General features: G+C 41.5%; 1 protein-coding gene across 1 annotated transcript in view; it reads left to right on the forward strand.

Annotated features, from left to right (window-relative positions):
• LOC124784801 (DNA damage-binding protein 1) overlaps positions 1–26,218 on the forward strand; it is a 176,864-nt gene that overhangs the window by 23,827 nt on the left and 126,819 nt on the right. The window contains exon 2 of the mRNA XM_047254130.1: positions 10,938–11,086. Coding sequence (XP_047110086.1) covers positions 10,938–11,086 — 149 coding nt within the window. The remainder of the gene's footprint in view (positions 1–10,937; positions 11,087–26,218) is intronic.

Below are 26,218 nucleotides of genomic sequence, written 5' to 3' on the forward strand. Positions count from 1 at the left end.
ACCAAAGGTATCTGGTAGACCAGTTGATTCAGCTCATACGTGACACCTCACAGTGGCTCCAACACTGAGGCAAGGAGGTGGTTTTTTGCTGGGTACCTGGACGCATTGGGATATAGAGGAACATGACAGAGCAGCTAAAGCAGCATGTTGAAATGGGGTGCAGTCCACTTGCACTCCATCATCTCATCATCTGTCAGAAGAATTATGCATTGGTGGGAGATGGACATGGCAGACAACCTGCAACAAACTGCATCACTCAAATCAACCACACAGGCATGATGGACTTCATGCTAGCTACACCAATGGAAGGAAGTGCTGCTCACCAGACTGTGCATTGAACATTGCCCTTTAACAAGAGATTTCCTCCTTCAGCAGGAGGATCCATCACATTGTGAGGCTTAAGTTTGTGATGTGCCACTTTTGGTTCAGCATATTTTGGCAATGTGTGTTTTATATGCTGACATCAGGGCACCCCTTTGTTTGGATGGAGATTTGCCCCGTCCTCACCAACACTAATACCAGTGTCACAATAATTTTGAAATTTTGTGAACTTTCTGGCCTCATCCCTAAAGTTGTGGACTTTAAATGCATTATAAAGAGCTCTGCCTATGGTAACTGCTTTCATCTAAGTGAATTAAGTGAAGGATACACCAGTATACGTTTTACGACATTCTGTTACTCAGAGTGACACAGGTGGTTTGTTGCAAATACCAGATCAACAGTGAACCTTGAACACTCCAACTCATGCCCTTATATACATTTTCCAAACATTTGCTTCATTTTTGATACTACAAATTTTTGATATTACAATTAAAAAATGTCACATCAGTTTAGTTTGACATTTGTGCATGCAGAAATGTTGCAATCCAGAAGTTCCTACTAATTGACAGTTTTTCAGAGATTTGATGTGTTGGTATTTCGTAATTATTTATGCACAGGGGTGACAGAGGTCATAGGATATCTCCATAATAATCGTATCTGACCTCCTTTTACCTAGTGCAATGCAGCAACTCATTGTGGTATTGACTCAACAATTTGTTGGAAATCTTCTTCAGAAATATTGAGCCATACTGCCTCTGTAGCTGTCTATAATTGCAAAAATGTTGCTGGTGCAGTATTTTGTGCACGAATTGACTTCTCACTTATGTCCTGTAGATGTTTTCAATGGGATTCATGTCGGGCGATCTGGGTGTCCAGATTATTCGTTCGAATTGTCCAGAATGTTCTTCAAACCAGTCGTGAAAAATTGTGGCCTGATAACATGGCAAATTGTCATTCATAAAAATTTCATTGTTGTTTGGAAACATGAAGTCTATGAATGGCTGCAAATGGTCTTCAAGTAGCCAAACAAGCCCATTTTCAGTCACTGATCAGTTCAGTTGGACCAGAGGACCCAGTCCATTCCATGTAAATATAGCCCACACCTTTATGGAGATACTACTGGTTTGCACAGTACCTTGTTGACAACTGGGGTCCATGGCTTTGTGGAGTCTGCACCGTGCTCTAACCCTACCCTCAGCTCGTACCAACTGTCATCTAGAGTCCCAACAGATATGGTCAGGAGCCCAGGAAAGTACTGCAGGTGATGTCATGTGGTTAGCAAAGGAACTCATGGCAGTCGTCTGCTGCCATAGCCCATTAATGCCAAATTTTGCTACATTGTCCCAATGGATACATTCGTCGTACACCCCACATTAATTTCTGTTGTATTTAATGCAGTGTTGCTTGTCTGTTAGCACAGTCAACTCTATGCAAACGCCGCTGCTCTCGGTCGTGAAGTGAACTCTGTCGGCTACTGCTTTGTCTGTGGTAAGAAGCAATGCCTGAAATGTGGTATTCATTGCACCCTCTTTGACACTGTGGATCTCAGAATATTGAATTCCCTAATGATTTACAAAATGGAATGTCCCATGTGTGTATCTCCAACTATCACTGTGTGTGTTAATTCCCACCATGTGGTCGTAATCATGTTGGAAACTTTTCACATGGATCACATGAGTACAAATGACAGCCAATACATTGCGCTTTTATAGCTTGTGTATGTGCGTATTGCTATCCCATGACTTTTGTCACCTTTGTGTATTACACCATTGACAAGATAGAGATTACTGTTTCTGACAGTATAATTATCTTGCTAAGTGGAATCTTGGTGATGACTTGCCCTCAATGAACTTTGGGTCATGGCACCACCCTGTTCTTTATGCTTTCCAAACTAGTCTATTACATTCCAAGTGGCTGGAGGAGGCATGGGAAATGGACCGTAGGACAGCCCATTAATCTTCATTTCCAGAAATTCTCTGTACAGCCCCCAGCTGAAATTAACATACCAAAAGGAAAAGAAGGTAAAGGAAGAAAAGAATAAATTAATGGGAAAGATGGATCCATTAATCCCGGCAGTCTTGGACTATTCAACGCCACACACAGAAATTGTGCAAATTGACAACACACCTCCAGCGGGTGGTACTGAGCTCACATTGAGTCATGACTGTCTATCCTCCTCCTCCTGAAAACATGCACAACTATCATCCAATGGAGCTGCAACAGCTACTTCTGCCACCTCACTGAACTTCAATTCTTAAGAGCATTCCACCCAGCAGTTGTTATGGCCCTCCAGGAATCATGATTCCCAGTAGAGTACGCTCCTAATCTCGGACATTACAAAGTGTAAAAACAAGCTAACACAGGGAGGGCATCAGGCAATGTTTGTATATTTGTTCGTAAGACCAATTTCAGGAAACAGATTCTAGTCAGTACTTTACTGGATGCAGTAGCTATACGTATATGGGCACACATTGATCTTATGCCCTGTAACATTTATCTTCCTCCAGATTTGGAGGGCACCCACCATCTGATTTGCTCTTGCAACTACCGCTACCACTATTCGTCTTTGTTTATTATTGCCCACAATCCATTATGCATCAGTTTCCAACTCACTCTGTGAAGCAATATACTAGGAAAGTTATTTTTTATTTAAATCTTTGTGTTTTCAAGTTTGGATTTTCTATTTTAGTCCAGTGTATGGTATCTTTTCAGAATCAGTCTGTTGCCCCAGATTTCTCTTGTATATTTACTGGAAGGGGCATGATGCTTTGGGACAACGACCATTTTCTTGTTATTTTTTCTTTGCCACACGGAGTAATCAGAAAGCCCTCCATACTTGAACGTAAAAGAATGCTTTCTCGCTTAATTTCATGTTCTGTAAAACATGAATCTCCAGTACAATGAGGGAGTGAAACTATTCTCCAACATACTGTTACTGCAATATTACAAGCACGAGAAGCAGCATTCCATCTGTCTTTAGAGCTCCACTGTCGGTAACCTGTGTCACAGCAGAACCATGAAATAACTGCAGTTATTAATAGTTGCCGAAGGGCACTCCAGCAACATAAATGACTTCCATCGAGGGATATATTCATCATTTTCAAAAGGCTGCTTGCTTGGGCCTGATATCTAATTAAAAAGGACGAGGAAGAGTGTTAGGAAAGTGATTATTGGGTCCCATACTACCACCTCTCAAGTGTGGGACAAACTACAGTGTATATGCAGCCACCAGCTTCTTCTAGTATCTTGGGCATCTATCAGAATGACGCCATTCACTATTGTTGTTGAACAACTGGCAACAAGTTGCTTGAGCATCAGCATATGAAAGTTATCCTCCCACCTTCCACCTCCATAAAAGATGAACAGAGAGTATTTATATTCTCACTCCTCACACAAACTCATATTCTTGCTCTCTCCAGTCTGGTTTGACATGAGGACGAGGGCTTCACACTCCTAGTGGAGCAAAATCATAGTTATTCCAATTTTGAGACTGGGCGAATGGACATATATCACCCTGTTTGTTTTACGAATGGTTTATGCAAGTGGCTTGAACAAATGGGCAATAGACGACTTGTTTGGGCTCTTGGGACTCCAAATTTTAGTGTGGATTTTGAGAGGATTGATCATTCAGCAACGACTTAATTTACTTGGAATCCGTTATCAGAATGCCCTTCAGCCACCATCAACATCTCACTACAATTCACATTGTACTTATTTATTTATTTATTTCATTTATCAAGCTGCTTGGCATCATCATATCCTTACTACTATTTTTTCCCCTCTCATTGGATCTTCCATGTTCAAATAAGTGCTTCTCAGAGTTCCCCCACAGACCGGAAAATGGAGTTCCCAAGGCTCTGTTCTGAATGTAACACTTCCCCTAATATCAATTAACAGACATATATTGGCTGTTGGCTTATTCTCTCTTTTCCTATGTACTGATGACTTTTGCATCTATTACAGTCTGTCATTTTGTAGACATCTGTGCGTGGAGTTTGGCATTTTGACTGCTGCCTTGCAGTATATTTATTTCCTCATTAAGTCTGTTGTAAATAATCCACCACATTTCAAAACAAACAGTGATGTACAAAATTACAATACTAGAAGAGAAAATATTCATTACACCACATTGAGGTTGTCTTTAGCACAAAAAGGGGTGCACAATGCTGTCACCAAAATTTTTGATCACTTACCCAGTGATATAAAATATCTAACAGACAGCAAAATTAAATTTGAAAACATACTTATAAAGTTTCTCCTTAACAACTTCTTGTCTTCTGTAGAATAATTTAAATTTTTGTAATGTGTAAAAGATGGTGAGAAAAAAATACTAAATGACAACTGTATTAAAAATTGTAAATGGTCAGCATGTAGCCATTTTTACATGTTAATGTGTAATGTGAATGTAAGATAACTTGTTCTCTATAATTATGATTAATCGTACAAATGATTCATGAAACGTGAAACTAACCAACCAAACACTGTTAAAACTTGATTTAAGAGCAATGAAACAAGATTGCATATGTGGTAGAGACATGGAGGCACATTTCCATTAGGTTATACACTATCTGATCAGAAGTATCGAGACAATATAATGATGTGTATTCACTTTCTGCCTTTATAATGGCTTGAACTTTGCTTGGGACACTTCCAATGAGGTGTCTCAATGTCTATGAAGGAATGGCAGCCCATTTTTTCCCAGGAGCCAAAACCAGACAAGGTAGTAATACACCACCTTGTTGAAAGTGGACATAATTGTACTACAGCCACAGTTCTCAATACAGTATTTATAATTTAAACAGCAACCAGCGAAAGGTCAAAAATAGTTTGTTGGCTTTATATGCCAAGGTGTTTTTCTTGTTAGACACTAGTTTGGCAGTGTCACATGCAAGTTCTACAGCGGCCATTAGGTCTTTTGTGCTTTTGCTACTGAGTTTTGGAGCAGTAGTATGCTTTCATTTAAAGTCAGGTTTGTTAGAATCAAGAGATGTCAAGATGATTTGCTGTTGCTGCCCTGCATTTATTTTAGGTCCATTTACTGCGCCACTTCACTCAGTATACTGTAAAGGTGAGAGGTTATTTCCTAATTGGAAATAGAACTTGTACATTGATTTATTTTGCTTTTCTCTCTTCTTATATTGTAACTTCATTTCAGTTATTAACCAAGTAGATTCTTATTTGGGTGATTTTTGTTTGACAGTTGACTTCAACTTTACTGTAATTTGGGGCCAATTTCTCTTCCAGGCATCTTTTCTTGGATTTTGTATTTAGAGTTGTTTTCATTACAGTGACATTACCTTAAAAAAAAAAAAAAACATGTAGCATTCCCATTTCTTGGCTAGATAAGCATAACACTATCCTATCAAAAGTAGACATATTGAGAATAGTGGCTGGTTGCTGTTTAAATTATAAATTTCATAATTATGGAGGTAGTGCTGTTGGGCACTGGGGAGCGAAGTTGAAATTCTCTCTTCTCCTGAAGGTATTCCATTGATTCCAGGTTGAGCATTTGAGTGGGCTAGTCCATTTCTAAAATCTTTTTATGGACAAACCATTGCCTCACAGAGTTATCGCAAGTTGCAATGCTGAGATGCAAACAATCATCATCGCCAAACTGTTGTATGCAATGCACAGTTTTGTAAAATGGATTCATATTCTTGCACATTTAGTGTTTTCTTGGGCACAATAAGGGAACCCCATCCTGACTATGAAAAACATCTTCATAATGTAACACCACCTCCTCCATTCTTCACTGTTTGCACTTCAAATGATGTCAGGTAAAGTTCTCCAGCCATTCCTCAAACCCAAACCCTTCCTTCAGTCTGTCACAGAGCATAGCATGATTGATCTGCCCAGTGGTGTTGCTCTTTACACTACCTCAAGTTTCACTTAGCATTGACTACAGAAACGAGTGGAGGAGCCACTTAACCATAGTACCCCATTCTTTTTAACTCCCTAAGCACTGTCATTGTGCTAGGTGGACTGCTGGTAACACTTTGGAACTTACAAGTAATTCCTTTCACTGATTTCATGCAGTTTTTTACAGCCACCCTCCATGACGCTTGACAGTCCCTATCCATAAGTACATGGGATCTGCCTGGTCTTGGTTCAGTTGATGTTAATTTTCATTTCCACTTCACAGTCACATCACCAGCAGTTAAATTGTGCAGCAATTTTATTATTGTTTTTGTTATTAAACAAATAACTTTATTAACAAAAGAGAAATGTATACATCATATCTACATCTACATTTATACTCCACAAGCCACCCAACAGTGTGTGGCGGAGGGCACTTTACGTGCCACTGTCATTACCTCCCTTTCCTGTTCCAATCGCACATGGTTCGCGGGAAGAACGACTGTCTGAAAGCCTCCGTGCGCGCTCAAATCTCTCTAATTTTACATTCGTGATCTCCTCGGGAGGTATAAGTAGGAGGAAGCAATATATTCGATACCTCATCCAGAAACGCACCCTCTCGAAACCTGGCGAGCAAGCTACACCGCGATGCAGAGCGCCTCTCTTGCAGAGTCTGCCACTTGAGTTTGCTAAACATCTCCGTAACGCTATCACGGTTACCAAATAACCCTGTGACAAAATGCGCCGCTCTTCTTTGGATCTTCTCTATCTCCTCCGTCAACCCGATCTGGTACGGATCCCACACTGATGAGCAATACTCAAGTATAGGTCGAACGAGTGTTTTGTAAGCCACCTCCTTTGTTGATGGACTACATTTTCTAAGGACTCTCCCAATGAATCTCAACCTGGTACCCACCTTACCAACAATTAATTTTATGTGATCATTCCACTTCAAATCATTCTGCACGCATACTCCCAGATAAATTATGTACTAAATATTTTCGGTAACAAGAATATAACTGTGGAAAGTGTTCTTGAGCAGTAGAAATAATTTTTTTCAGATTTACATGTCTTGTTGTAAAGTAAGGGGTGATAGAAAGTCCCAGTTATGAACTGTAGGTGTTGAAATACATTGGTTGAAGATCACAATTAAAGATTGACTCAAACAGTTTTAGATAAGTGCATGCGCAAGTATAGCTTTTTTGTTATCCTGTGTGCAGCATCATATATGCAAAATGGTGACTCCTGAGTGTAAAGCATTTATTGTTCTGCAATTTACTGAGAGTGAATCTGTAATTTCAGTTCAACATGCAGTTTGTTTAAATTTTAATTTTAATCCCCCCATGTGGCTAAAACGTGTACCAGTGGTAGCCAGTTTGAAATGACTAGATGTGTATGTAAAGGCGAAAGCACGGGATGGCCGAAAGTGTCTGAAGAGGATATTGACCTAAGAAGTCTGTCAGAAAGCAAGTCTTGAACTTCAGATTCCAAAGACAACAGTGTGGAAGGTTTTAAGAAAATTTTTACGCATATGTTCATAATGCTTGCAGTTAGTACATACTGTAAAGCCAGATGACAATGGTATGTGTTATAGCTGTGCAAGTTGAGTGTTACAACAGAAAGATGACTATCTTGGCTGTGTGATGAGGCAACTTTTAAATCTAAAAGGGAAGGTAAACACCAATAATGTTCATATCTGTGAGTCAGAACATCCTCATGAACGTGTACAGTGTAAAAAAGATTCCCCAAAATTGGAATGATTCCTGTGCTGTGTACCAATGTCAAATAACTTTTTTTTCACTGAAGCTACTATAACAAGTGTAACTTATCTGGATAGTTTCTAAAATTTACTCTTTCCGCTGTTAGAAAATGTACATTAAGCCTTTATTTGGTAAAGGGTTGGAATTCCTCCCCATTATAATCTCTCTGTACAAGAATGGTTGAACGTCAAAGTACACAACCTTTGGATCGGTCGTAGTGGTCGATGAGACAGAGCCCTTTTCTGCTGGTGTCAACGTTCACCTGGCCTCACACCATGTGATTATTTTCCTTTGGGGCTTTATAAAAGATTGTGTCTATGTTCTGCCACTACTTAATGATTTGCCAAAGTTGAGACAGAGAGTTGAAGAGACTATTGCTTCCATTACTCCATACTTGGTAATCAAATCATGGGAAAACATGGATTTTGGGTTGGACGTGTATCGTATAACTAAAGGTAAACATATTGAACATTTGTAAGATACAGAATGAGATTTTCACTCTGCCGCAGAGTGTGCGCTGATATGAAACTTCCTGGCAGATTAAAAAAGTTTGGAAGGTAGGAGACGAAATACTGGCAGAAGTAAAGCTGTGAGTACCGGGCGTGAGTTGTGCTTTGGTAGCTCAGATGGTAGAGCACTTGCCCGCGAAAGGCAAAGGTCCCGAGTTCGAGTCTCGGTCGGGCACACAGTTTTAATCTGCCAGGAAGTTTCATTTGTAAGATACACTTTGTTACTTTACCTTCATTTTTTTGTATAATTTGTTGTAAGTAGTGTAAATTAAAATGTAATAATGTGCCATTGAAATTGATATGCTTTTATGGGCACCCTGTATGTTGCTCGCATAAACCGAAGGCAAAGTATTGTACTTGCTACCTTTGAAAGTGAAAGCTAAATGGTTTAGTCTGGGTGTGTCATCCTATATCTATCTTACGGTCATCGCCCCTCGCACTACCTGATGAGCTGTGATGTGAAAAAAGAGAATGCATTCCTTTGAGGAGACTGAAACACACAACAAGCCTACTGTAGGTAATGAATGAATTTGTTACACAGAAGGAATAATTTGTGAAGAAGGTAATAAGTTCATTTTCTTTTTCTTTATCACTCCCCTCACACTCCGATCAACATAAGGTGTAATTCTTACAACAAGCTTCTTTATTCTGAAAATACTGTTCCTGTATGTTGTATCTTCCAAAAATGATGGTTACTTATTACTGAATGGTAATATTCAAAATGAAATAGTTCCTTCACTTTAAATCACTTATAGCAGTAACTGTGCAAATTGAAAACAGAGAACTAAGGTACCTCATTAATTGGAGATAACTGGTTTTCCTATCAAGTTGTAATCAATCTGTACTCTCAAGATTTTTCTACTTCTCGTGTTTCATAGATTGGCTAGCCTTTTTTTATGAGTGCTAAACATGGTAGCATTAATGTCAAGGACATGGGGAAGAGAAATAATGCAGATTCAGTTCAACTGAAACACTTTTAATGTGCTGCTACAGTACCTCATACCATTACATACCAGTACCATTTCTGCTACAAAAGGGCTCAATATGGTGCCCAGAAGAGTCTGAAAGGGCATAACTGCATTCTGCACAACAGAATGCCCATAGGTATGATGGCTACCTCTCTTTATATGATATATTCACCTGTTTGGGCACAGCACACACACTGCCTGACAATCAGGACTTGCACGCAGCGTTTTCTGCCGTAGAAACCGCTATTTCAGCAACCATCTGTTGTGCAACTGGTCATCAGCCTCTTCCCGGGGCAATGCCCAGTCCTCCAATTGATTCAACCTTCTTCATCATGCTTCACACAGCAGGTGGAGAAAGAGGACTCTCTGTAATCCTTTCAGCCAGCAATATTCTCGAAGTACAGCTGCACCATTACTGTTGTTTTGATAATAAAGCTTCACCAATAATGCCCTGCTCCTTTTGTTAAAGCTCATGTTGACACGTCAATAAGTGCACTGCGACTGGTCTGGTGTGTGAGGCTATGAATCACAATGACTAATCACAGCACTAGGTGTCCATAGTTGCAACTGGACGGTCTTGCTGTGACATACAGAAATGATGCACCCCATACTCTGGACATTAATGCTACCAAGTTTGGTACTCGTACGGTAATAGTTTCCATGTCATAACATGTTCAATAGGGAAAGTTTAGTTATAACCACCTGGTAGATATTGATTCGTGTAAAAATAATCCATTTACTTTGAACCAGTTATTGAATTTCTCAATTATTTCATTACCTTCCTTCTCAGTAATGGGACCTGGTTTTACTGTTTATTCTTACATCACGCTTGTTTTGAACTACATAACATACATGTTTAATGCCTTACCTCAGCCATCAACATTCAGTGTGTGCCCTTTCAGCAAAAGTTTGATGATACACGATACATGGTTGTCAAGATGCTAATGCGTGTAGTTCTAAATTTGATTTTTCCTTTGGTAGTGATAATGTGGTGCTATACAATTTACTGTCATTTATTTTCAGATGCATCATGAGATACCCAAGTTTCATTGCTCAGATCTGCATTTTTTAGTTAATAAATGAACACAGTGAGTGAATTTTAGTGTAAATATGATACAGTACAAAAATATAATTTGTCTGTTTGTAGCTGAGAAGTGTGCCAGTGTTTTCAGTCAACCAGTCATTTGACACAACAAGAACTCACAAATATGATCCATAGAATATATATGCAACTAACTGAACTAACCTGGTCTCTCCTCTTTTCTCTACCATGACCAGTCTTTCACACTGTTATATTGTTGTACAGGAAACTTTACATTGTCTTAATCACAATTGAAAGATGAAACATTGTTAAGTCTATAGTATTAGCATTTACCTTTCAGGTAACATTTACGTATCACAAACAAAGACTTTTATTAGTGCTTGTATTTTGGAATCTTTTGGCTTCTAATTTTCATTGTAAAAATATTAATAAGTAGAATTATCATCACTTGAATACTGTTACTGGGCTGTTTCCTTTGCAGGTAACTTTACATCACCAAGTGACTTAAATTTAATTTTAGCTAAAAACACGAGATTGGAGATATATTTAGTTACACCAGAGGGATTAAGACCCTTGAAGGAAGTTGGATTATATGGAAAAGTAGCAGTAATGAAATTCTTTCGAGCACCGGTATGTAGGAAATGTTTCTGTATATGTTCTGATTTCATTTATATTGAACGTTAAAGATGTTGTTTTAACCTGGAACAAATTTATTCATGCTTCATATTGATATATTTCTTATACAAATGACTCGCTACCATAGTCAAATACAGTTTTGTTTTGCGGGTCTGATGACTTGGGAGTATAAAGTGAACTGCTTGCCAGAAAAGTCCGAGCTTTGGATACCAGACAGTCCTTGAGTGGTGTTGGTGTTATTATTAATGGGCATTGAAAAACTGTTGTTCGTGTTCATTTAAGTATGGGACATTCACATGGCAAAACAATAAAGAGGACATATGTGATGTAATAAGTGTATCCTAGATTATAGCGTTTGATGTATCACTTTTTTGTTTAAGCAGACCATGCCTTCTTTTATTGGATATTCCCTCGTATTAACTGGGTACAACAAACACAGTTTCCAAAATAAATTTATATATTTTAAAATAATCAGTTGTGTGCTGTGTGTATTACTCTGGTCAACAGTGTACACCAGTCCTTTTTACGTTATATCGTATTATGATTTTATTATACTGAACGCATTTGAAGATCTCTTTGCAAATAATCATTCCACTTAAGATTTGGGATTGTTCTCTCTTGTTCATAATTAAGACATTATTGCGTTGAAAAATATGAAAGTCATGTAGTTCTTGAAATGAGAAATGTATGATTCTCATAGGACATCATCTGTGTGAGTGGGAATAGGCCGAACAGAAAATCCAGCATCCAGTGCCGTTCTCACTGGTTCTCGGAGTTGCTGTTCACCATATAGTGGAGATGCTGAATCGCAGAAAGGCACAACAAAATGACTGTCGTGGAGTTGCTTGTGGCCAACAAGACCTTTGTCAGAATTAGACAATGTACACACACGTATACATTCACACAAACACAACTCGGACACACATGACCACATTCTCTGGCAGCTGGAGCTAGAGTGCAAACAGCATGGCATTATGGGAGAGGCAGCCACGTAAGGGTAAAGAGGAGGCTGGAATGGGGAGGGGGAGGGATAGCAAGGTGGGGGCGACGGATGGTAAAGTGCTGCTGGGAGCGTGCAGGGATGCGGAGGAGAGTGGGGCAGCTAGGTGCAGTCAGGAGGTTGGATGAAGGGTGAGGAAGAGGGGGCAGGGGAGAGTAGCAGAAATGGAGAGAAGTAAAAAGACTGGGAGAGCTTGGTGGAATAGAGGGCTGTGTAGTGCTGGAATGGGAGCAGGGAAGGGGCTAGATGGGTAGTGACAATGACTGACAAAGGTTGAGACCTGGGGGGTTAAGGAAATGTAGGATATATTACAGGGAGAGTTCCCATCTGCGCAATTCAGAAAAGCTTGTGTTGGTAGGAAGGATCCATATGGCTCAGGCAGTGAAGGATTCCATGTTGGGCGACATGCTCAGCAATAGGGTGGTCCAGTTGTTTCGTGGCCACAGTTTGTCATGGCCATTCATGTGGACAGACAGCTTGTTGGTTGTCATACCCACACAGTACAGTGGTTGCACACTTAGCTTATAATCACATGACTGGTTTCACAGGTAGCTGTGCCTTTGATAGGATAGGTCGTATTTGTGACAGGAGTGTAGTAGGTGGTGGTGGGAGGATGTGTGGGACAGGAATATGAGTCCTTAGGCAAGGTGTTTGAGGATATTATATAGGTTTGGTGGGCAGGGGGCAGGGAATACTACTGTGGGAGGAGGAAGGAAGATAGTGGGTAGGGCATTTCTCATTTCAGGGCACAACGAGAGGTAGTCGAAACCCTGGCGAAGAATGTAATTCAGTTGCTCCAGTCCTGGGTGGTACGGAGTCATGAGAGGAGTGCTACTCTGTGGCCAGATGGTGGGGTTATGGGAGGTGCTGCATGACTGGAAAGATAAGGCATGGGAGATGTTGTTGTACAAGATTGGGAGGGTAGTTATAATCTGTAAAGGCTTCACTGAAACCTCGGTATATTTCAAGAGCGACCACTAATCACTAAAGATGCAATGGCCATGGTGGCTAGGTTGTATGGAAAGAACTTCTTGGTGTGGAACGGGTGGAAACTGTCTAAGTGGAGGTATCGCTGGTAGTTTGTAGGTTTGATATGGACAGAGGCACTGATATAGCCACCTTTGAGGTCGAGGTTAACATCGAGAAAGGTGGCTTGATGATGGGTTGAGTGGGATTAGATGAATTGGATTGGGGAGAAGATGCCGAGATTCTGGAGGAATTCTCACCCTTGATCCAGATCACAAAGATGTCATCAGTGAATCTGAAGCAGGTGAGGGGTTTGGGATTCAGGGTGTTTAGGAAAGATTCGTGTGGATGGCCTATGAATAGCTTGGCATTGGGTGGTGCCATGTGGGTGCCCATTGCCGTACACCGGATTTGTTTGTAGGTTATGGCTTCAAAGAAGTGATTGTGGGTGAGTATTTAGATCGTCATGGCGACTAGTACGGAGGTGGTTGGTTTGAAATCCATCGGACATTAGGAAGGGTAGTATTCAATAGCAGTAAGGCCATGAGCATTATGGATGTTAGTCTAAAGTGAGGTGTCATCAGTAGTGACGAGCAGGGCACCGTGTGGTAAGGGGACAGAAACTGCGGAGAGTCAGTGGAGGAAATGGTTGGTATCATTTATGTAGAAGGCTAGGTTTACATATTGTAATTACCCTCCCAAACTTGTACAAAAACATTTCCTGTGCCTTATCTTTCCAGTTACCCCACACCTCTTAAAGCTCCAATGTCTGTCTGCCCACAGAGGAGCACGCATCTCATGAGTCAATTCCACCAATGCACCCAGTCTTTTTCTATCTCTCCTTTTCCGCTAACCTCTCCCCCCGCCCTCTGTCTAACCTCCTGACTGCACCTAACTGCCCCCCTCCCCATCTCATCCCTGCACGCTGCCAGCAGCACCTTACTTTCCCCCACCCCTCTCCTGCTATTCCTCCCCTTTCCCGCTCCATCCTACTCCTTACTTCCACCCAGTTTCCTCTCCCATAATACCCTGTTGCTTGTAGTCTGGCTCCAGTTACCAGAGACTGTGGTCATGTGTGTGTGTTGCATTTGTGTGAGTGTGTGCATGTGTGTATGTTGTCTAATTTTGACAGAGGCCTTGTTGGCCAAAAGGTAATTATGTGACAGTCCTTTTGTAGTGCCTTTCTGCAACTCAACATCTCCGCTGTATGGTGAGTAGCAACTATCCTTTTCATTATACCATTACATTCCACCCTGGATTTCTCATTGTTTCATTTAAAACATTGCTTGCTAGTCCCTGTCTCCAGCTGCCTTTACCCCCTTTGTTAATCTCACTCCAGCCTTACTCATGGCTTGTATCCCCCCACCTCACATGCCTCGTTCTTTCCATTTTCTGCTGCTCTCCCTCCATTCCCAGTCCAGTCCACTCCCAGTCCACTCCCCCCTGCGGGTCTGGGGGTTAGAATAGGCCCAATGTATTCCTGCCTGTCTTAAGAGTGACTAAAAGGAATCTCACACTTTTCGGCCCTACAAGTTGAGGTTCCATTTTATGGTTTCACGTGCCGCTTTCCAAATTCTAGAGAAGTGCGGGCCACATGGGGTAGAATGCCTTATGTGGTGCACGAGTTATCCATAGTGCCCTTAGATTTGATTTCCTGAACCTCTACCCATGGCTTTGCATCTCCACCTGCAGCTCAACAATTTGGGCAAGTACACTTTCCGAGGTTTGTCATCTTCTTTCGTTGTCTTCTGTCCTCTTTCACACCCATAACAATATTGGATTTCTCTGTGCCCAATATCCAGCACGGTAGACAGTCCGTTGTGGTGGGGATGTCATGTACCCATTTGGTGGTAGCCTCCTGACAGCACAGGGATCACACTGCTGATGTCTGAGCTGAAAACTCCCCACATACGCCAAGGAGTAGATACCTGTCTTCCTGGGGCATCAGGACTCCTGGCAATGGCCTTCGTGCCAGTTGGCCTTTGCTGTGGCTGGGTGGCACCCATGGGGAGAGCCCCCGATCGGAGTGGGTGGCATCAAGGCAGATGACCTGCAATGAAGCGGACTAAATCATCTCTTGCTGGTGACTGTACGGCGCCAGCAGTCTCTATGAAGGCCAAGATTGAGTAAAACACTGACAGGTATGACCCTAAATGGTTTCCCTCCCTCGCTACACCATGGGAGGAACATAGGGCTACAGAAAGAAGAGATCCATATTCGCCTTGGTATTTAGTCTGTAGCAGAATGGACAGGGACTCCTTTCTACCTATGAAGCCTCAATTTTTTCTTGAACATCTTGAGGATAAGTTTGGGGAAGTGACAGCGCATTTGAAGATGATAAGCGGTGCAGTCTTGATTCAGACAGCATCCCCAGCCCAATCCGGGATGTTACTCACTTGTGACGGGCTGGGTGATATTCCTGTTTCCGTTACTCCCCATAAAAGTCTCAACTGGTCCAGGGGATTATTTTCAATCGTGACTTCCTCTTGCAGTGTGATGACGAGCTCCCTGCCAATCTAGAATGGCGGTGTGTTCATTTCATCTGGCACATTTACAGGGACCCCAAAGACAACAGGGTTACTACCGGTGCCTTCATCTTGGCATTTGAGGGTGATTCATTGCCTGAAAAGGTCAAGGTGATGGTTCACCGCTGTTCCTCCCACTATGCGGTGCTTTATGTGCTGGAAATTTGGGCACACATCTTCCCGCTGCACTTCCAGCACCACATGTCGAAACTGTGGACGTTCACTGCATCCAGATACTCCATGTGTGCCTCCTCCCCTTCGTACATCAACTGTGGAGAGCAGCACTCTCCCTGCTCGCCAGACTGCACAATACTCCAAAAGGAGCAGAAAATCGTGGAGTACAAGAACCTGGATCGGTTGACTCACCAAGAGCGATTACACCTCGTTCGGTTGATGTCCACATACGCTGTAGCTACATTACCGTTGCCATCACAAGCACCAGTCATACCGCACTCTGTGCCATGAACAGTGGGCCCTCTGGGCCTCCAGAATACATCCGCCCCCTTGGTGGTGGGGGGAAAAATTTCCTTCCGTTGCTCCCAAAGTACCTACCTCAAGAGCAAGGCCATCCCCAAACGCAGGGGACATAGGTCCCCTCCCCCCCCAGCAGGAGAAGCAACAGCCTCCTCCAGCTCCTCTCAAGCGGAAGGGGTTCCTTGGGACCCTCTCTCCCAAGGTCTTCACTAATCACACAGCGGACACTCGCCTGTGGCTAAAGAAGCCAAAAGCTGCTGGACGAAGAGCTTCACAGTCTTCCTTCCAGCAAGCCTCCAAAGAGAAGTGAGAGAACAAGCAAACAAAGAAGTCTGCTAAGAAAAAGGACCCTCCAGTGGCCCCAACACCACCACTCCCTACCAATCCCACATCTGCGGGTGTGGTAGAGATCTTAGCATCCCATGAGGACCTGGATCTCACTGATGCCTCACGCGCAATAGGAAAGGATACAAATACCCAATCGGTGGCAGCAGATGATCCTGAGGCATAACCTGCCTTGTTGCATGCTTCATGCCTTCCCAGACTCATGATAACATCATCCTCCAGTGGAATTGCTGCGGTTTTTGCCATCACCTGGCTGAGCTACGGCAACTGTTAAGCTTTACACCTGCTTTCTGCATTCCTCTCCAGGAAACCTGGTCCCCTGCCCTCTGTGGCTATAGAGGATATTACAAGAGCCATAGCGACTATAATAGAGTGTCAGGTGGAGTTTGTGTCTATGTCCTGAACTCAGTATGTCTGCAACGTATATCTTCCTCCAGGTGGTGCAATAACCCTGAATGTATTAGCTGCACTGGTTGATCAACTCCCTAAACCTTCCCTACTCTTGGGAGAGTTTAACCCCATAACTCCTTGTGGGGTGGCACCATGCTTACTGGCCAAGGTAGAGATGTCGAAACTTTCCTGTCTCAACTTGACCTCTGCCTCCTAAATACTGGAGCCCCCACACATTTCAGTGTGGCTCATGGCACTTACTCGGCCATCAATTTAGCCCTCTGCAGCCCAAGACTTCTCCCATCTGTCCACTGGAGAGCCCACAATGACTTGTGGTAGTGACCACTTTCCCATCTTCTTGTCACTCCCCCAGCGCAATTCCCCCAGACGCCTGCCAAGATGGGCTTTAAACAAGGCAGACTGGGAAGCTTTCACCTCTGCTATCACCTTAGTATCCCTCCCAAATCCCTCCCAAATGGTACCATCGATATGGTAGTTGAGTGGGTCACTAGAACAATCATTTCATGCAGAGGCAAACATGATCCCTTGTTATTTATGGTGCCCCAGCTGAAGTCAGTACCTTGGTGGTCACTGGAAATCACTGAGGCCATCAAATAGCGTCAGCGAGCTCTACAGCGACATAAAAAGTACCCTTCCCTAGAGCATGTAATAGCTTTTAAATGGCTCCATGCCCGCATTTGCCAGCTTATAAAAGGACAGAAACAGAAATGTTGGGAGAGGTATGGCTTGACCATTCAGTGCCATACACCACCTTCCCAAGTCTGGACAAAGATCAGATGTGTTTGCGAGTACCATACCCCCGACAGGTGTCACTGTCATTAACATCAATGAGGTGTTATTTATTGATGCAAACACAATTGCTGAGCACTATTCTCAAGCGTCTGCATTGGAGAATTATCGCCCAGCATTTTACTCCCTCAAATGACAGGTTTAAAGGAAAGCCCTCTTGTTCACTGAACATCACAGTGTACCCTATAATGCTCCATTTACAGAGTGGGAGCTCCTCAGTGTCCTTGCACATTGACCCGACACAGTGCCTGGGCCAGATTGGATCCACAGTCAGATGATCATCCATCTCTCATCCAACTACAAGCTACATCTCCTTGTTGTCTTCAACCAGATCTGGTGCGATGGCATCTCTCCATCACAGTGGCGAGAGAGCACCATCATTCCAGTGCTCAAACCCGGCAAATGCCCGCTTGATGTGGATAGTTATCGGCCCATCAGCCTCACCAACATTCTTTGTAAGCTGTTAGAACGTGTGGTAAGGAGGCGGTTGTGTTGGGTCCAGGAGTCACGTGGCCTACTGGCCATCACAAGCTAGGGTGGTTTTCGCCAGGGTTGCTGTATCACTGATAATCTAGTTTCCCTCAAGTCTGCCATTCGAACAGCCTTTTCCAGACACAAACACCTGGTTGCTGTCTTTTTTTTATTTACAAAAGGCTTACAATACAACCTGGCTACATCGTATCCTTGCTTCCATACTTTGTGTCCAAGTTGGTGCCTCCCAAAGTTCCCCCCACATCCAGGAAAATTGGGTCCCGCAGGGCTCTGTATTGAGTGTATCTCTATTTTTAGTGGCCATTGACGGTCTAGCAGCAGCTGTCGGGCCATCCGTCTCACCTTCTCTGTATGCAGACGATTTCTACATTTCGTACTGCTCCTCCAGTACCGATGTTGCTGAGTGGCACCTACAGGGAGCCCTCCACAAGGCACAGTCATGGGCTCTAGCCCACGGAATCCAGTTTTCAGCTGTGAAGTTGTATGTTATGCAATTCTGCCGGAGTCGTACCATTCATCTGGAGCCAGAACTTTACCTTAATGATGATCCACTCACTGTAGTGGAGACATATCGATTCTTATGACTGGTTTTTGACACAGATTCCTTATCTTCGTCAGCTGAAGCAGAAATGCTCGCAGCACCTCAATGACCTCTGCTGCCTGAGCAACACGAGCTGGGGTGCAGATCACTCTACGCTGCTGCAGCTGTACAGAGCCCTTGTTCCATCCCACCTTGACTATGGGAGTCTGGTTTATGGTTTGGCGGCACCCTTGGCATCGTGTTTACTCGACCCAGTGCACCACATTGGCATTCGAATGGCAACAGGAGCTTTTAGGAAGAGTCCGGTGACCAGCTTCCTGGTGGAGGCCAGAGTCCCTGCATTGAAGGTTAGGCATGCACAACTGCTCGCCAGTTACATTGTGCATGTGCGTAGTTCTCCTGGGCATCCGAATTACTGTCTCCTTTTCCCAACCACGGCGGTTCATCTCCTGCATCGGAGGCCCAGGTCAGGGCTTAAGATTGCAGTTTGCGCCTGATCTCTTCTATGTGAAGTGGAGTCCTTGCCTTTACCACCTATACTCAAGGTCCATTCACATACACCTTCGCAGTGTACACCTAGGCCAAAGCTTCGCCTGGACCTCACTTGGTCCTAAGGACTCAGGTAACACCGCAGCTCTCCATTGTCATTTCCTCTCGACTCTTGACATGTACTGGGATCATGAAGTTGTTTACACCGACAGCTTGATGGCGGATGGTCACGTTGCCTTTGCCTATGTTCATGTAGGACATATTGAACTGCACTCCTTGCCAGATGGCTGCAGTGTTTTCACTGCAGAGCTGGCAGCCATTTCTTGTGCTGTTCAGCGCATCTGCTCGTGCTCTGGCAAGTCATTTCTTCTCTGTACTGACTCCTTGAGCAGCCTACAAGCTATCAACCAGTGCTACCACCACAATGCTTTACTAACAATAATCCAGGAGTCCGTACATGCCATGGAGTGTACGCGCGCGCATGTTTGTGTAGGCATGCTCACAGTAATTCTTTCTCTCCTAATTTATATAGTTTTTCTGTTCTGGATTTTCTGTTGTTTATTACAACATCCTTACGATAGTAGTAAAGTGGCCAGATTAAAGAAAGAATGTTCTAATACATAAGGGATGACAGCTATTGGAGGTACTTTTGGTGGTTGGTGGACTAGTTATGGACGGGGCTTTTATGGAGGGATCAGAGAGGTGAAGATTAACATCCAAGAAAGTGGAGTATGAAGCTGAAGAGGACCAGGTGAAATGGAAGGTGTTTTATTTGGTATTTAGATGGCTATTTCCCACTCAGCATATCAGTTATATGCTGTCAGGTAACTTTTACTCCTTCTGTTTTCGTATTCCACCAGTTCTCTCCACCATCATATTAATATTGCTTCTGTGGCTATCTTATATCCCATTACTGTGTTTTATCAATCCTTTGTCCTTATCTCATATTCTACAACTATTTTCTCTTTCTCTCATTGTTTGTCTATATCTTTCCTAGTTTTCCTTCTGATCTTACCACCTCCCAGTATTGTTCGTATGTCCCTCCTTCTGACTGGAATTTTGTATTTATGGGAATCCACTGCTTCCAGATGCTTAATAAATGTAAACATGGTCTGCAATAGGCTGTCATGTGAGTTTTATTTAATCATGAGATTAGCTAATTTTGATTATTTGTCATTGTCAAGCACATGTAAAACCAACATGGAAAAGAACTACACTGTCTGCATACGTTGCCATGTATGAATAACACTTTACACACCTCATTTTAAGATAAAACGTTACTGCACAAATCTCTTACAACCACATGGTAACTGACAGCAGCTGGTAATTTGTTGTCAAAGATTCACATTCATCCAAAGACAGGACTCTCGATAGCACATATCATATGCACATTACAAATATTGCTTGCGTTCCAGACTTTGTTGATGTCATGTATAAAAACAGCCAGCAACCAAAGAATACATTAAGGGCATACAAATGGACATGAAATATGAGGGTGGTTTGGAAAGTTCTTGGAATCACCACGAGAGGTCAGTGCCAGCGCAACAAGTTGTTAACATGATATTCATTGGACTTTGGCTTGTAAACACGTGCCACATCAGTATTCTTGGAAGAGAGTTGTGGCAGTGACGTGGCTCTGTTGTTGTTGCCGCACAGTGATTTGCGAAAATGGAAAAAAATTGAGATTCAAGCAGTGATTAAGTACTTCATAAAGAAAGCTATGAAAGCAAAGGACATTCGTGGCGATTTCCATAATACCGTATTTACTCGAATCTAAGCCGCACTCAAATCTAAGCCGCACCTGAAAAATGAGACTCGAAATGAAGGGAAAAAAAATTTTCCCGAATCTAAGCCGTATCTGAAATTTGAGACTCAAAATTCAAGGGAGAGAAAAGTTTCAGGCCACACCTCCAAATCGAAACAAAGTTGGTCCATTGTAATATGAGACACAATTTAGGTCGAATGAATGACGATACAGCTACAGTAGTTTGGTTCGAGTTGTAAGCTTAGCAGTTAAGCTTTACCAGGTAGCCATAGCTATGCGTCAGGCGCTCCGTCCGTATTTATACCGGAACCCTTCCTTTTTCAAGTGCTTCATCTAGTTTGAATCGATTGCTTATTTTTCTTTGATCTGATAAGTGCCGTTCTCTTTGTTATAGGTGTTTACGTCACTCTAAGCTGAAAATGCATTATTGTACTGTATCATGCATTGTTAGTCGCATTCTGATAATGTGTGTTTACGACCTGTTGCTGCTCGCGGCATGGCTTGCTTTTGTGTGCATTGCCGTCGCTTACAATAAAAAAAAGAGAGGAATTGTCTCATTAGCGAAGCAATGGCAAGAGACTGCTATTTGTTGTTACTTAAACTGCTCCTTTCTAAAATAATGACCAACAAGAACCAAATAATAGACTGCGTATGATAGAAGTTGTTCTGAACGAGAGTCTAGCTAAAATTTTTCGCCGTTTGAAAATCTTTGCAGATGCCTCTTTTGTTCATTACACTCTGCACAGAAATTAGAGTCATCTTAGATTTAAAAATCTAGTCAATTGCCGTGCTTCATTTCTGGCTGTATCGCTATTAGGCATAAGAATAATACGAATATAAACATGACATGATGTATATTCTTCCGCGTTTGCTGTTGTCTCACACTAGTTTCGTAGTTTATTAGGCAGACAGGATTTAAATGAGATAGCAGCAAACACGAAAGAATACATGGCAAAATGTTTATATTTGTATTATTCTTATGGTGAAGAGAATACTGCATGTGATTCACAATTCATAAAAGTTCCTATTAGCAACCATCTCTTCTCACAGGTAGGAAAAAATTCAGAACGTAGAGTTGGCCATATTGACAAACATCCCAAACAGTGTTGCCAGTTGGATTTTCATAGTACATCGAAATGCTGCTACATTCGAATATGAATAATACGGAATTTGTATTTACTTCGTTGGATAATGTATGAAAATGCAGTGGTCGAAACTCGGGACGTAGAAAAAAGCTCATCTTCCACCTTTTTTTAAATTTATTTACTGACTCGGAGGTTTTGGCACCAGTATTTATCTATGTGCCTGCAAAGCATGCCTGTGTAGCGCTATATATATTCGACGGCAGAAGTTAGTTGTGGCGGCACCTACATTTTCAGAACTTCCGCTTACTTTGCACTCGATTCTAAGCCGCAGGCGGTTTTTTGGATTACAAAAACCGGAAAAAATGTGCGGCTTAGATTCGAGTAAATACGGCACACTGGGGGACTCTGCTCCTTCATATTCAACTGTTGCCAAGTGGACAAATGAATTTAAATTTGGGCGGGAGAGCTAAGATGATGATCTGCGTGGTGATCAGCCAAGATGTGTCACTACTCCAGAAATCATTGCAGAAGTGCACAAAATGGTAATGGAAGATCGCCGATTGAAAGTGCGTGAAATTGCTCACACATGCCAGATGTCATCTGAAAGGGTATATCAAATTTTAACTGAAAAATTAGAAATGACATAATTATCTGCAAGATGGGTGCTGTGACTCTTGACGCTGGATCAAAAACATTGTGCCATCGCCATGGCAGAATTACATGATCTAAGGTATGAATTGTTGCCACATCTGCCTTATTCACCTGATATGGCTCCGTCAGACTTCCATCTCTTCCCAAAACTGAAGATTTTTCTTGGTGAACAAAGATTCACTTCAAACAAAGAATTGATAGCCGAAGTTCACAACTATCAAGGCACTGGAACATCATTGGATCAAGTGCATTAGTCTACAAGGAGACTACATTGAAAAATAAGTGTTTCAGTCATGTAAGTACTTTTTTTCTATTCCATTCCAAGGACTTTTCAGACTACCCTCGTATTATATACACTACATGGCATATCACCAGGCAAACTACTCTACTTTAAAACATAATATTAACAAAAATAAACATGATTTACATTCAGAATTCCACAAATAATAGAATACTCTATCAACTGCTGGTGTGCCAGGTATAATGACTGATTATGCTGTAAGTCATCAGTGTCTGAAGCTATTTCTAGATACCCAGGAGCCAGACCTGACTACTTGTACAGAAAGGTAACTCAGATTTTTAAAATTTTTTTTTTTATTTCACACTTTGTATTTTAGTGTTATTCTTACTTGTGTGGCCACAAAACCCTTCCTGCTTTTGTACTTATCTCATATATATTTTTGTTAGTATGATGTATGAAAATAGTAGGAGGAGAGGTGATACTCCTACATGGCGCGTCCCAGGTGGCGGACAGGGAAGTCCTCACCGGTTTACTGGCGGACTTGAGTGAAATAAAATAGCTCTCGCGGACCAAACACACCCTCTGTGGTTAACAACCGGAGTTGTAAATCGGAGCTTGCTCCAACTAAGGTTGACAACCTTCGACAGTCAAAAATGGAAAGGTCTTTTAGGAAAAAAATTCCACCGTCCTGCTCAAAAAGGCAGGAAAAGGCTACATCGGATTCGGTGGGTAGTCAACTAGAAGACAGCAACGAATCGGAGCGTTTGCAACCATCCAAATGCACACTAAAACACAAAAAGAAGATTAAACATGAGAAAATAAATTATATAGCAACACACAACATAAACTCACTACTTCAGACCGGAAAACTCAAGGAGCTCACAGATGAACTAAATAAACAAAAAATTTTAATAATAGGGATCCAAGAAATGAGAACACCACAGAGGACCCATTCGAATCGCAAGGATACAGAATTTATAATGGGAAACCAGGACCGAGGGCAGTGAAACAATGTCCCCAGTTTGGAACAGGGTTTTTAGTAAACATAAAAATAATAGATTCAGTAACGGATTTCCAAGCAGTATCACCAAGAATTGCGACTCTAAGCTTTAAAACAATGAATAAAACCTATACAATAACAAATGCTCATGCCCCAACAAATGAAAAAAATTGTCTAACAAAAACAAAGGAAGAGGTAGATAAATTTTGGGACCTTCTAGAACAAACTGTGAACAGAGTAAATAAAAAGAATGTAAAAATCTTATTGGAAGATTTCAATCCTCAGTTGGGAAAAGAAAGGAAATATAAAGATATAATTGGAAAATGGAGTCTACATAAATTTACAAACAAAAACGGTCAAAGACTTGTAGAACTCTGCAGAGAACACAACCTTATATCTAAATCAACATACTTTAAGAGGAAGCCAAGTAAACTTAAAACATGGATACATCCAGACTGGAGGAAGGGCGAGTGGCAGCTAGACCATGTCTGTATGGACAAAAATTTTCATAAGGAGATCCACAATGTTAAAGTACTGAGAGGAGTAGACACAGGCTCAGACCATTATATGGTTAAAATTAAAATGAAATTCACACTGTTAAAGAAGAGGACCGGAAAAACTAATCAAATAAAAAGGAGGTTTGACCCACATCAGCTAATTAAAAATAATAAGTACCAACAAATAACACAAACCATCAAATTAACAGATGATATAGAACAACTAGTGCCTAATCTTAAAAAAGAAGCAGAGAATCTAGCTCCCTTGAACCCACGAAGGAAACATGCATGGTGGACATCAGAATGTGACAAATTCCATGAAGATAGACACCAAGCATGGTTAAAGTTTCAAACACATAAAACTGAAGAAAATGCCATCAACCTAAAAAATGAAAGAAAAAAAATTCACTCAAAATATTAGAAGAATCAAGAGAGGATTTCATAAAGATATTATAAAGTCTATAGAAGGTAATTATCATAAAACCAACTCCAGGAGCTACTACAAAATCTTTGGGAAACAACTACAACAATATGAGGCCCCTACACTAATACTGGAAGATGAAGATGGAAGAATGACACACAGTAACAAGGAAAATGCAGAAATCATGGCAAAAGCATTTTACAAACTTCTGAATTGCGAGGAACCCAAAGAACCCTTACAAATCAACATAAATACCCTAATAAAAACCAAACCTAACAAACTAGACTCTCCAACTTTCCAAGAAGTAGAAGAAATTCTTAAAGAACAAAAAAATTATAAGGCATGTGGAGAAGATCAGGTTTTTGTTGAAATGTGGAAATATGCAAATGACACAGTCAAGACCTCCTTACACATGGCTCTAACAAAAATTTGGGTAACAGAACAATTTCCCGAACATTGGACCACAGCTATCATCCACCCACTACACAAAAAGGGAGATAAGAGCAACCCAGAAAACTACAGAGGAATCTCTCTCCTAGATTGCACATTTAAAATTCTATCCAAGATCCTATATGAAAGAATCAAGGAGCAATTAGAACAGGAGTTAGGGGAATATCAGGGAGGTTTCAGACCATGGAGAAGCTGTGCAGAGCAGATAATTAGTTTAAAATTGATTATGGCATACTACAAGAAACGGAACAAACCTTTGGCAATAACATTTGTAGATTTTAAGAAGGCATATGACTGTCTCCACAGACCTTCAGTATTAAAAATTTTAAGAAATCTAGGACTCCATCCAAAACTAATTAAAATAATACAACTCACTCTAACTAACACTAAATCAAAAGTGAAGTTTAGAGGAGAAATTTCGGAACCATTCCTCATAAAAACAGGCTTAAGACAAGGTGACTGCCTATCACCATTACTTTTCAACTGTGCACTGGAATACATAATGAGAGAATGGTACAAGGACAAACCAAAGAGGATAAGAATTGGAAGTGCAAAAGATGATATTAGCTTAAACTGCTTGGGATTCGCTGATGATCTTGCTCTCCTAGCCAACACCATTCAAGAAGCCAGGCAACAAGTGAAATTACTACAAGAAATAGCAGAGAAAGTAGGCCTTAGAATATCATTTGAAAAAACGGAGATTATGCTAACTGATCCACCACTTGCAAACAAAATTACAATAGGAGAACAGGAAATCAAAATTGTTGATAAATTTAAATATTTAGGCGAAATAATAACATACAATCTAAATGAGAAGCCATCATGGCAAAATAGAATAAAATTGAACTATGCAAATTACATTACCAAAACTACATACAACAAAAAAAGCCTATCTATAGATGCAAAATTAAAACACTATAAAACAGTTACACAACCAGAAATAACGTATGCAGCTGAAACTATCTTCAAAACAACTAATACAGC

This window comes from Schistocerca piceifrons, chromosome 1 (genome assembly GCF_021461385.2).
Source record: "Schistocerca piceifrons isolate TAMUIC-IGC-003096 chromosome 1, iqSchPice1.1, whole genome shotgun sequence".
Taxonomy (NCBI): Eukaryota; Metazoa; Arthropoda; class Insecta; order Orthoptera; family Acrididae; genus Schistocerca; species Schistocerca piceifrons.